At 41.3% G+C, this 13904-nt stretch overlaps 2 protein-coding genes across 2 annotated transcripts in view; both read right to left on the reverse strand.

Annotated features, from left to right (window-relative positions):
* agbl4 (AGBL carboxypeptidase 4) overlaps nucleotides 1–13904 on the reverse strand; it is a 250051-nt gene that overhangs the window by 54292 nt on the left and 181855 nt on the right. The gene's annotated exons all lie outside the window — the stretch shown is intronic.
* On the reverse strand, nucleotides 4919–11673 carry bend5 (BEN domain containing 5). The gene is made up of 6 exons (XM_071920470.2): nucleotides 11490–11673; nucleotides 10185–10315; nucleotides 8767–9250; nucleotides 7108–7256; nucleotides 5408–5621; nucleotides 4919–5169 (listed from the first exon to the last, which is right to left on the reverse strand). Exons 1-6 carry the CDS (start codon nucleotides 11671–11673, stop codon nucleotides 4919–4921), a joined length of 1413 nt encoding a protein of 470 aa, XP_071776571.1.

The raw sequence follows: 13904 nt of genomic DNA on the forward strand, positions 1-13904 counted from the left end.
TCTAGTCGTGTACTATCTAGTGTAACCTGATCTATCCATTAAAAATGCATATTTCTCAAATATACTGCAATAATGTAAGATTGGTAGACAATGAGTGCTAGAAGCAGATGCATCCACTTAAAATCAGCAAGTTTTGAGGTACTTCTGAGACTCACAGCAGAGGATATAATCACTAGCTACAATATTTGGATGGATAGCACATAGCAGGTAATAGCAGGGTTTATCATCTCGCGAAAAATTTTGGCTTAAAATTTCATAAAGTTGATTAGCTGAGGGGATATTGGCGATTGACACACCTGAATAACACATAGCTGTATGAGGATAAAAACATAGAAAAACAGCACCATTTGAGGTCCGAGAGACAGATCAGTTTAGAACCTGTTTGCTGGTAGCACCGTCAACCAGTAAAAATCTCAGAACGCGATACAGAGACAGAACACATCCACTGATCAACTGCACAACATAGCAAAGAGCGGAGATATATATTCAGAGACAACCCCCCACGCAGACACCCCCTTACAGCAGCATCTTAAAGCAGGTAATAAAACTGATTTTTCCTAAGAATGATATTATTGTGTACTGAGGTGTTTTACAAGTTTTATATGCTGTACATGTTGAGAGTAATCAGGTATACCTTTCCTATAGCTTTTTTTTTTTAATATACATACATAGTTTACAGTCACTGACAAACAAACACCAGAGTAGCAATGAGGTAGGACGGTGAAGCTAGATGAAGTAGAACCGGTTTGTGGATTGTATACAACGTTACTGCAGACCTTTGAATGCTTATAGCCACTTTAAGAAAAATATAGGCCTAACAATGTTTCCCTCCCATCAGTCTCATTTGGAGTAAGTTTGACATTGTATCTGAGGCTTGAACAGTAATGGGTCTTTTGTACAGTTAGTTGGGAGAACTGAGATGAAGCCGTTGATCTTGTTTCACACAGTGCAGCTAGGACTGATCTCTTTTCCCAATCAACCTGTCAAAAAGCAACATAAATCTCCTTCACTTGTGCAAATTTGACAGGTGTTCAGAACATAAGCCCAAACACCAAGCGAGGAGGATAGGGTGGATTTGTTATTTTCTTGATACCTATGCGTCTTTTTTTTTTTTTTTTTAAATCCAGTCCATACAAATGTCAGGAGAGTAGGGAGCTAGAGGTGGTACAGGAGGGGGACCACAGAGCCAGCAGAAGTTAAGTGTTCTCTCTTCCTCTAGTGAAGTGTGATAGTGCGAGTACTGGGCAGTCTGGTGCTGTGTTACAGAGCCAAAGTAGTGTCTAGTATCAATGGCTCTGCCAGTGTGTTTATTGGTGTATGTTACTAATATACTGCTAAAACCCAAACTGGTCCTCGGCATGTGACTCAGTACATTTGATAGAGATTGGCCTCGCAGGCACAGATTAAGCAAAATCTGGGTTAAAAACATACTTTCAAACAGATTTCATCCACTGAAGATGGTTTTAGTTAAAGGATTAGGCTTAATCGAGCTCCAGGAAACCATCCTTTGATAAACAAGTTAACATTTCAGATGATGTAATAGCTCTATTAATGCTCTATCTTAAGCACTGTTTTAACCACACCCCCTTTTTGGCATCAGAAAACAAGCAAACAAAGAGAAACACAATACGGCAATGACAATGTGTCACAGAATTTCAGCAAGGTTGGTTTGCACAGCAGAAAACTTTTTTTTTCCAAAACACACCATTTAAAAGTTTTAAATGCATGTATTTTTTTATACATGCCAGCACGTAGAGAAAAAATAAAAGGACACCATGTAAAAGGGATAAAGTTTTTGGAAACAAAAATATATACTTAATATTTCACCTTTGCGGTGGCTTAAGATTCACTAAGCTCTAATACCTTGGCAAGGGCCATTTTTTGTGCAAACTCCGCTGATTCCTCAGTCAGCATCCCCCATCGTTACCTTGATCTCAGCATTCAATACTTTGGCTTATCATTACCACTCATCCGTAAAAATACACAATTATCTATATATAGCTCATATCTATACACAACCAGCATCTTGACGCGTTAAGTTAAAGCACATAATCCAGTCAGTGTGCACATTTCATTGCAGAATATTTTTTAGATTGGTGAATCATGTTTTTGGGTGATAAACTGGAAAGCCAAGCAAGTTGATAGTCAAGCTGTTGGACTTTTGCTTATCCATTTGCCAGGTAAACCATTTATTGGCCAGGCAACAGGGAGCCATGTTGGAGCTATAGAATCCAGTTTCAACGTAGTATGACTTGTGGAAGCCTGATTTTCTAAACACCCCCAGTAAACCTTCAACGGTTTAAATGTGCATGTTGGAATTCTTAAATCTCTAAAATTAGTTAGAGGCTCACTGGCATAACAGAGGCATATCTGACTCACAGAACAAAACTACATCCCATAACTCATTCTTCCCATACAAAACAACAAACCAGGGCGTTCTAAGGTGCTTCATAATAACACAATGATTGTTGGGCCTTATTCTATATAAACAAAAAAAAACAAACAAAAAAAAAAAGAAAAAAAAACAAACATTTGGACGAATACGACAAATACATTTCTTTAAGATTGAAGAAATTGTCCAGACGTTTAAAGTGTATTCAGTGTAAATGATTTGTGTTGAACTAACTACTGCATCTCAATTGCTAAAGTACAATGGTAACGATACAGAATTCTTGTATCATTTTACTGCAGCGGATCATTAGAAATCAAAGGTATAGCCTTAGTGAGGCTTATCGAATAACTATCACGTTGTAAATGTAGTACAATGTATGGGCTCTGTCTATATCAGATGTCAAGGGAAGCCTTGTCTCTCATGTTTCACAGAGATCACTTTGGCTAAGGAAGGGAGACATATTTTTCTCATTTGTTTGTAGATGCCAGTGATCTACATTTGGATACAATATCAAGCTTAAAGCCAACAATTCATATGAAAAAACAAAACAAAACAAAACAAAAAAAAACATGAATGTAAAAAGAAACACAACAAATTGTCAGGTAACAAAGGAATTACAACATCAATTAGATAAACCAGCCAAAAAAATAGACCAGAAGCTTATAACTGTAACAAGTAACACTTGTTACTAGAAACTGAAATATCCATGTTTGGTGAAAAATAAAAAGATGCATTTTATGTACACTAAAATATCTCCAAACATAAGGTAGCTTAACAAAAAGGTCGATCAAACTGTAAGAAATAACAAAAACCCAGACAGACAGAACGATAAGAGAGAAATAAACCAACCGACAAACAAGAATCTAGAGTGTGAAGAGGAGAAAGGCTTGATGGGCAGCTCTGCAGCAGATTCACAGTTAGCCACAGCTAGGTCACAGTTGAGATTTCAATCTGCAGCATTTAGTTCCAGCCTGCAGACAGCCACACAAACCATTTGGGATCAAAACAAAAAAACAAGTGGAGAAAAAAAAACATAAACCAACAAAAAATGACATGAAAAAAAAAGAGGACATTTTCAAAGTTCTGATGGCATGGCTCGCAGGAAGTTGTCACCGGAGCAACCTTACTTTGTTCCCCAGTGGTGTGGCTTAAAAAAAGAGAGGGGGTTATTATGGGGTTCAGCAGGCCCAGAGAACTTCAGCAGCACAGGATAGTGCTTCAGACAGCTTTACCCACAACGAACACCGCTTCCACACTAAGAGTGACCTGAACTAAGCTGAACTGTGCCCCGATTTTCTTCCCCACATTGTCCTGACTAGCACAGCTCCTTTTAACTAGAAGGGGAGGTATACTGCAAACGGCCCAGTTCAGCAGAAGTTAATGGTGTGATTCAAACAGAAAATAGTACCTAGCCGCCTCTTACATTCTCACAGCAAAGTGCAGGTGAAGCTTCATCACTTCAGCTTACTGTACATTTACAATCACAGCTTACTAGAAAACCCAGGGGCATACCAGTCCCCAGTGATTGCCAAATCCATTATAAGGCCTTTCTGGGCATTAATATGCCTGTACCACTACAACTCGTTGAACAGTCATGTTGTCTGCAAGAGACAGCTTTAATTAAGAGTAACACAGGAATGTCACATCAGAACCTCTCCTTGTGCTCTCTTACTGATGGTAAATGTTCCTAATTAGAAGGTCAACCTTAAAAACAAAACAAAAAATGACAAATAAAGCACATAAGAAACCAACTGACTCTACATGAATCCCATTTCCCGTAAAATGTCTGTACGCCCCTGTTTTTAATAAAGTGATGCTTTGTAACTGGATCTCCAAATAAGAGGGACCACCCACTCACAATTAATCTCTAGGAGCAACAGAATCTCTGTTGCAATATGCAATATGGCTGTTCCAATTAAGACTTGTGCATTTGAGACCCTGTTGTCCCATCCCATGCATTAAGTACCAAGAGCACACACTCAAATCTCTAGCATTCAATAGTGAGCCACTAAAATATCCAACCTCTCACACATCTTAGATCTCATGCAAGCTAGCATCATCAACATTGCAACATCTCTATAGCATTAGAAGACTTTATCAAGGGAAATAACCTCTTATTTCTTAAGAGTTTAAGGACTCAAAATTATGTTCTGACACAGAACAATAAATTGATTCATATTCTAACGATCACATCTCTGCTTTGATTTACGCAAATGCACACACCTCGAAAAACCACGTCTCCATACCAATCCCACTGAAAAGCTTATAAAAACACTCATACCAGTTCATATGCCTCAAACTAATGTGCTCAACTTCTGACTACACTGACTGGTGGGTGAAGCTGTCTGACAGCCAAAGGGCCCATCGGGTGCTGAGGAAGGGGATGGTTGTTCTAGTCATATAGAGAGTAGGGAAGGGGTCTATTTGTGTTAACGTTTCACGCAGTAACAAATCCAATGTGTCAAATGAATACACCTCCTCCTGAGACTGTGACAAACATCCCCGAACCACCCATATCAAGTCCCCTCAACATCCTGCGGACCACAGGGGGGCAGAAGGCGCTGGCGTGACAACAGTTGATGACATGCCATCGTAGGTGAAGTTTTCCATCTTGACCGTCTGTCTGATGAGCAGCTTAGACTCCCGCCGCTCCTCGTTCTTGATGGACTTGTTGATGTCCATGATCTTTTCACAAATGTATTTGTTCACTTTGGACAATCTCTGTGTGATCTCTGCGCTGTCGGCTGTCTCTTGAGACACTCGGTCGTAGAGACACTCTGGGGAGGGAGCGGGTGTGAGCAGTCAGACTTAATCAAATCAAATTGCCAATAGTAAGCTATCTGCGTCTAGTGTTTCTTAAAAATGTTTCTATGATTGTTTGGCTATATGAAAAAGGCTTCCTCTTTTGCGTACCTCACGTTTTCCCAAGTTCGGCTTACAACAGATCTGTCAGAATAAGGATCGCCCAGTCTTGACTTTACAGGTTTAAAGCAGGAATTTGGGTGAGAATCTTACCTCTGACTATCTTCAGCTTGCTGGGTGAGAGTGGAGGTTTGGGCAGGGCGTCTTTCTTCTTCTTGGTGGCCACTCCAGTGACGCTGCGGTTCTTTAGCGTCTCCGTACCCCAGATCATGACAGCCAGGTTCTTGGTGAACTTGGAGTCTCCCTGGGTCCGCTGCAGCTGTTGCCACTTCTGCTCCTCCACCCAGATCCCACCACCCAGGTGTACCTGCAGAGAGGAGTGGTAGAGAAACAGTCAGCAGACCATGATCACCCTATAATGTGCATCCCCAGCGACGCTGTAAACAAAATCATTTTCAAAGTGTCGTGATCAGCACAGTTCCAGCAAAGATGAAAAAGCCAGCAGAGTATTGCTAAGATCAGTTTAGTTTGTTTCATCAGTGTAAAGACAGCGGAACAAACGCCCTGACACTCTTAACGGCACAATGCTTCACACTGATCTAAAACCTCTTTAAGACTACAATGGACAAGGCTAGATCACAGCCAGCCGTGGCAGAGCTCATCTTACCAGCTCCCGCTCAGACCAAATTAGAAATCACAAGGAGCACCACTTTCACCAACTAGGATACATAAATAAGCTTGGGCCACTGGCTGCTTGTAGCCTGGATTACCTCCACTGTGTACTTAGCCTGTAGCTCTCTACACACTGTCATTGCACGTTGCATAAGCCTGCACCAAACAACACTCCAAGCCGATTGCCAGCCTAGGCACACTGCCCTGGGTGTTCTAGGTGAGCTAATGCAGCAGGGGGCATATGTGACTCTCTTTCCCTTCTCTCCTCTCTTATCACTGCAAAGTCTTTAGGCTAGCATCCAAAAGGCTTTTCCCTGTGCAGCTAATGTGCTTTAGGCCCCCGGCCAGCAGACAAGCTTTCCACTGCCTTCAAGTTAGACAAGATTTTTTTTTTTTTTATCCTCCCTCTCCGTTGCTCCATCTCTTCTTTCATCCATCTTTCTCCAATTCTCCCCATCCATTTCTACCTCTTCCACCTCTCACTCTCTTTCTAGGGCTAACCTGTCAGTCACTTTAAATTCCTCTGGTGCAAATAATTAATATGGGGTCCCTGATGTAGGAGAGTTCTAATTTGCTAGTGTTCTTCACGCTTGAAGTGGCTGCGGGCCCCAGAGCTTGTAGTACCAATTCCCCCCCTGTCATCAGAGACAGGACGCCGGCTGAGTTACAGCGGTGGGGAGAGCAAAGAACCCTAACAGGCTAATAAACACTGATGATGATGCTGGCTGGGCTTGCAGGAACAATAATAATCTTCTCAACCTTGTTTACCTGCTAGGGTAGGGCAGCCAGGGGGAAAAGGCTGATTAACTACAACGGCATGTTCCCAGGTTCACGTGTGTTAAGTGGAAATAGCGCATTTCCTATGAAATCAGGCTGCTTCCCACGGTCACCCACAGACAGAGAGCCGGGGATACAGGAGGAGGAATTGAAGGGATCAGGACTCTCTGAGGGTGAGTGGGGTTATTGGGATAATCTAGAAGTACAGGCTTAGAACAGGTAGGAGTAAATATGGCAGATTGGAAGAGGAGATGGAGGAGATGAGAGGAGACAAGGTACAAGACAAAGACCACATAGCTGGAGTGGTAGCAAAGTGGGAAATGAGTGGTAATCACATGGTAGCCAGAGGTGATCATAAAACGCTAATTGAATAAAGAGTGGGCACTAGGTCCGATGAGACTGACCTTCCCATCGTTGCAGGTATATACTGTTCTGGGTGAGGGCGAGTGGCTGGAGCTGGTGTTGGCTTCTTCTCTGCACGCCTCCTGGGCCTCAACAATGGGTTCGACCACCTCCACCTTGATTGTCTGAGTGCCGTTGTCATGCATAGGCTCTGGGACACAACACACACGGGATATTTAATGTTGGGAAGGTACATGTCAAGTCAAGTTGAAGTGAGGTGAAAAAGCATTTATCAACTGCTAGTCAACTTCCCAGAACAACAAAGGATGACACTAGAACACTACAGAGCCTAATAACATCTGACCACGTGGTAGCTGTCAAACAGCCAGTTGGGCTTTGACTCCTGCAGTATCTAGCAGCATGTGGCCAGGGAGTTTTCTGGTCTTTAGCCTTGGACCAGTGCCCACCTGCCTGCCTGCTTGCTTCCCAGCTTGGGGCTAGGCTTCCCTGTGCCTCGAGACAGGCGGTTATTTTAGCCCAGTAGCTAAGCTGGCTTGGTGGCTGGCCACACTAAGCTCCAATGTAGCTGATGAGTTTTAATATCGGTCAGCGCACTACATCCCCTACCCTACAGCACCCCAGGGTGCTCTAATCTTTAGCCTGTCCATTAGATGGTCTAGCCAGTAGCCTGGCGCCTCTGTCCAGCCCTACAGGGGGGCTGAGGTTAACACTAGCATCTGGCAAAGCTAGTGTTTGTATACTGCTGTGCACTGCAATGATACCACTTGTAATCACACTCACCACTACAGTTCAGGCTCAACGCACAATAGCATAACTGATCTACCATACACTTGAGTCTCTTTGCTACATACAGTAGGGTCTTTGTTGTGAAATTCATATATAGAAATAAAGATATATAGGCTGCCGTAGAAGTGGAATTATGTGTCTGAACGGACAACATAATGACAACAGCTGATCACTATCAAATACAAAGTACTATATTAAATAAATTCCTAGGCATTTAACTCATGTTATTATCCAGAGCAAATTACAATGAGGTAGGAGCAGGTAGGAGATTCAGTGTCTTGCTCCAGCATACTTTGACAGGACATATGGAGGGATTGAACCTGTGACCTTTCCGTTATAGGATGGTCACTGACCATTGGCCCACCAGGTCACCCTAACAACAAGAGGATTAGCCACACCAAGTGCAGCACAGCAACTCAGCTATGGGCTAGTTCAGTTACATTTAGAACTATATTTGTGTATCTTAATTTAAGTGGAATAACACTGAATTTCCACTGCAGTTCTAAATGCATATTTACCTCTAAACTACACAGAGAGCGTCTGAAAAACATTGCAAAACTATTTTAAGGCCTTTATCTTAGAACTTTGTTTCACAGCATAGCAATATTCAAGCAGCCATAGCTTCTTTGAACACGTGTCCACACATCTACCACACACCTCTCCTCACTGCCACTGGCATTTCCAGGCTTTACAGATGTAACATTATAAGATTAAAAAGTGTTGTGCCTCTGGATTGTAGTTTTAACTAATATTTATTCATGTTCAGAAAATACAGATATATATTGTAGATTGTGACATTTTCTTAAATTGATTGCTAAGGTTAAAGGTTCCCTATCAACTCTGTGACACAGGCGGCAGTGGTTTGTGTGTGTGTGTGTGTGTGTGCGTGCGTGCTTATGTGCCTGGTCTCTCACCACTGCCCAATCTCATGAGAAGTACGTCTTGCAGCCTCCTATTGAAGTCTCTTAGTTCCTTGACTTCTGTCAGCAGGCTGCCATATTCCTTCAGCTTCTTGGCCTGCTGCACCAGCTGCCTGCGTGTCCTCTCTAGCTCCTGCTGCAGCCTCCTCATCTCCTCCTCCTGCTGCCTGTAGCTATGAACCAGCTCCTCATACAAGACTCTAGGAACCACGGCTGAAGCCACCTCAGACACACAATCTGTGTCCACGTCCGGAGGCTGTTGTTGTTGTTGCTGGTGATGATGTTGATGTTGATGCTCCGCCTCCATATCTTCTTCCTCATCGTCTGCATCCTCCTCCTCCTTGACCAGGCGGTCCTCCTCCAGGTCATCCTCTCCCTCCATACAGGAGCTGGCTGCATTTCTCTCCAGGCGAGCCACTACTGCTGCCAGGCTCTTGGAGGAGTTGGAAGTGGGGCGCCCATGGTCCTGCGACAGGGCCTGAGGGAAGCAAGAGAACTGTCAAATTAGGGAAAAAATAGTAAAGAAAAAGGAAATTAGAATTTTATGAGCTAGAAAGTTGGGACTAAGAACATGATATAAATGTGATACGTATTTGGATGCAGGCCTATTCATATTTGGCATATGAACAGTGTTTTTTGCTGCATCAATAACACAATTAAATTTATGACTGACTAAAGGTGATTCCACTCCACACTAAGTATGCTGAGTAGATGTAAAAACAACCCCGCACCAGTCTAGAAGTGAGAAGGCAGACAGATTGCAAAACAGTTTGTTTTGACTGTTTGGTGATGAGTGTCTGACTATCTCAGTAGGAACTGGGAGGAGTGGAGTCACAGAGTTCTTTGATGAGCCGCTCAGAGGATTTGTCTGTGAAAGGGCAGCTGTCCAGAGTGCTGAATTTGTGTTAATCCAGCATATGGTAAAAATAGTGTGGGGGATTTTGGGCACTGGCCAAATTTATGGTAATGTAACATTGTATCATAAATAGATCTATATTAGTACATGACTATTCCTTGCATATGTCAACATGACACATGCACTTACACACTCACAGCACTGACACCAATTTTGGTGAACAAGTACATGTCTTTAGATTACTCACAGACACAGCATACAGCTACCAATTTAAAACTATGCCACTTTATGTTATAGAAAACAGTGGAAATAAATCTTAGCACAGCAATGTAAAAACAATGTAATTTTTGATCTATTAAAATGACATCATCAATCTAGTGGCATTGTGCTGGTAATTGTTAGTATCAGTGTCAGTGTCACCAATATCAAGCATAAGCACCTTTTAGCCTGGAAGTGAGTTGATACCCAAATTACTGCTAGTACATAATTTAAATATACAGACACCTCTGTTCCAATGAGCCAGGAGACCACCACTATCTGGTTTAGCTGATCCTACCTTTTTATGTCTGAGTGACATCCTCTCCTCCCCAAAATGGTTCTCAATAGAGTTTCCTGAATTCTTGATAGACATCTTGGGAATTTTCATCTTCTTTTGCATTATACTGTCTTCAAATTCCTCTACCGTCTCTGTGAAATGCAGAAATAAAATCAGGAAGAAACTTTGTGTTCATCAAGTTTCCAGGAAGTTAGAGGGACAAGGCTCTCTTCATCCATTTGTCCCACTCGGGCCTACGACTTCCAGTCTCTCCATTCTTATCGTCTACTACATTAAACTCACTTTAGCGCTCTGATGATTTTCTGTTAACCTAGAACTAAGATGAAGCTTTTACAGACAACTATAATGCTAGTTGATCACAGTACCCTCGCAACCGCCAGCCTGGCTAACTCATGCAACACTTACAGTACACACAACTGACGCTGGGAAGGACGTGAGATCAGTCCGATCTTTAAACCCAGACTGTTCAGATTCGGGGATTAGTAATCTAGCTAAACATTCGAGCCTAGAAAACTGTCGGGCAGTAGTGAGGAACAGTAACTGCAGCTATTAATTACGTTTCACTTGGGAATACGTGATAAAATGAAGCTGTCATGTTATTGACATGCTATTGACGAACAGGTTGCTATGTCAAAGGCACAGACAGAGAAAACATTGTTCTGGCTGCAGCACCGCATCGCTTGCCACGGCATAACACTACAGATAAGCTAACAAGCTAACCGCCATTCACTAAAGCTAACCAGCAAGCATCTCCACTACGACATTTATAAATCCGTAGATATGAAAATGACAGTAGGTCAAGCACAAGCTGTCAAATGTGTTTATAATATAGTGACAGCGCTGCGTGCGTGCGCAGCTAGCTAGCGTATCAGCTAACTTGCTAACACGGAAAGAATAGACAGCGAGCTAACTAACGTTAGCTAACAGTTGTAAACAACCAGTGCGAATGGCTAACGTTGCATGCCACGTATTTAGCGGGGCAACCAGCACTACCGCATCGCAACAAGAGAGCCAAATAGTCCAAGATGACAAACTGAATGTAAAAATCAGTAGAGTCCACATGACAAGGTATGGCTAACTACCAAAGTTATCTTAGCATATCTAGCTAGCTGGCTAGCTAGCCACAACCGAGGACGTTGTTGTGGCTATCAGTGTCAGATTCCAGCTGTCCATGTCTTGACAGATCGGATAAAAGAACGTACTTTAACACATTTCCGAGTTTTGTACACATCAGCGTTACTTGGTCAGAGAGAAAAAAGACAGCATTATACAGAGAAAAGGTGTGGTGTTAGCTGGGCAACTTACCTGCAAGGGCAAGGATCTGTGCTTCGCACGGCTGGCCTGTGCTGCCATTCTCTTCAGTTCTGTGAACCAGATACACCTTCTGATTATCAAAATCTGTTTTGTGCAGAGGTCTGAAATCTTCCACATCTGAAACGGGTAACGCGTAGCACATATCGTCTTCAAAGAACCTAACAAAAGCATACATTATTTACTTCTCTTTGGTCCTGCACTTTGGATATGGTTGACAGTTTTTCCTCACTAAGTATTAAAAAAAATATATACACAAAGGGGGGTTGGGGATGGTTTCTGCGCTCGGCTACTCTCGTCTGGTCCACATCACCGGGGTAGATCATCAAGGCATAAATAATTGACATGACTTTAACTTGTTAGAGCTAACAAATTATCAAATTCAAAAGTATTAAAAAGGATGCTGATTATTTTGTTTCAGAAACATAAAACAAAATAAACATTTTAACGTACACCTTGTAATTACGTTATTCAAAAACGTTAGTTTCTGCCAAACCATATAAAAGATTTGTGAACACAGATAACATGATTCACAAAAACTAAGTAAGTAAATTACAAAGATGAGAAGACGTATTTTAATATTTACATAAAACATTAAAAAAAAATAATTTATGTGAAATATTTTACTTTTCATTTATTTTCAAAGCTTTGATTTAGGAGGTTAGGCAGGACATTTCCATGGTCCTGGGTCATTAACCTTATCAATATAGACACCCATTACCATTCCCTCTGTCTTTTCCACAGAGAATAAAGCCACCAAGATGATTACCTGCCTGGTCTGATTTCATTGGTCTGTGTGCTTCCATGTGTTTCCCAGTGCACACTTTTCATCTGTCCCCTTGTTTCACACCAGATAGACTTGAGGCCATCTGACAGAAAGGAACTCTTTGTTATTGTAAGACAGTCAGGTGGTTATACAACGGGATGGATTTCTCTCAGTTGTTACTCTAATGGAGAGCACCACAGTCGATAAACGACACTAACAATTTCGTTCTGCTTCGGCTGCCGTAATTGAAAAGTAACTGAAGCAGAACTATGGAGAGCTTTTTTTCTTCTCTGATATTTCATTTCATAGTTTGAGGCATTTAGTTGGTTATGATTATTTCAAATGCCAGCTTCCCCATGATGTTTGTTCGCTGTTCTATGGCAGTTCCCCTTGCTAATCCCAGCATGTGTTAGATCTATAGGGGAAATTCTAAAAACAAAACAACAACAATAACTCACAAGACAAATTACAAGTCGGTTTATTCCAGTTGTTGAAGTATTTATCAGTGTTCTGTACTCTGCTGTTTTCAATGACAAGTGACTGATCCCATCTGCTAGCTATTCTAGTGATACTGGAGACTGAAATATCTCTTTTCTCTGAAGAGTCATTGTGTTCAACTGTCAAAATGTCAAAAATACTTACTGTATTTTTAAAGAAGTTTCAGTTTCACAAAATTAGTACATACATGGTACTACAGAAGTAGTTTTATGTCCTGTTATCAAAGATTTTTGGAAAAAGGTAATGGAAAATGTGTCTCTTGTTTCTTTTGATCCTTCAACATGTCCTAAAATATGTATACTTGGTATTCTCCTGATAAATTGTAACTTGCAAACTACCAAAAATAACTTGGTATATTTCTCTTTATTTCAAGCCAAAAATACAATTGCTATGCTTTGGAAAAGCCCTGGAATAAACAACTATCAGCCAATGGATGAAGGAACTCTCATTTATTTACCAATTAATTACCAATTCATTTGTTGGGTGGTTTATATATTCTAAAATCCAATAAATACACTGGTTAAAAAAACGTTTTATAAGGCTGAGCTATGGTTATACAGTATATCTAGACACTGCTACTTTGGCAGAGTTTCAACAAACTATAACAGGAATGAGAGTGATAGACAAGAGATTTGAGCAGCTTCTCAACAAGCCGAACGGAGGATTACTGTTAATCTAATCTTCTGTTCAATGGCTCTCCTGTCCTCAAGGCTGGGTCTGCCACCATAAGGCTGCTCAGTTTCTGGAGCTTTCACTCTTTGAAGTGGCCAAAGCTTAAAGGGGAATACCACTCCATTTAAGAGACACATACAGTAATGTTATTCCTATGGCCCAGGGAAGCCCAATCAGTTTTTGAACATGAACAACTTTCTCCTAAAGCTAGAGACTCAGTGATGTCATCAAGATCATGAATATGCTCCATTGATAATGAATGGGACACTGCCTAGAGACTCATTAAATGTTCAGTTTGGAGTTGTTATTTTTATTTTATTTTATTTTTTTACATCCAAATCTATTTATTATTTAAGTAGTGTTAACAGTTCTGAATGACAAGCTATCTGCATATTAAATAAATCATCCCACAGTAATTTTTCCTCATCTTTTCAAAACAACTTTACCAATGTACCAATCAAGTGGTACATTGA

This window comes from Centroberyx gerrardi, chromosome 9 (assembly GCF_048128805.1).
Source record: "Centroberyx gerrardi isolate f3 chromosome 9, fCenGer3.hap1.cur.20231027, whole genome shotgun sequence".
Lineage (NCBI taxonomy): Eukaryota > Metazoa > Chordata > Actinopteri > Beryciformes > Berycidae > Centroberyx > Centroberyx gerrardi.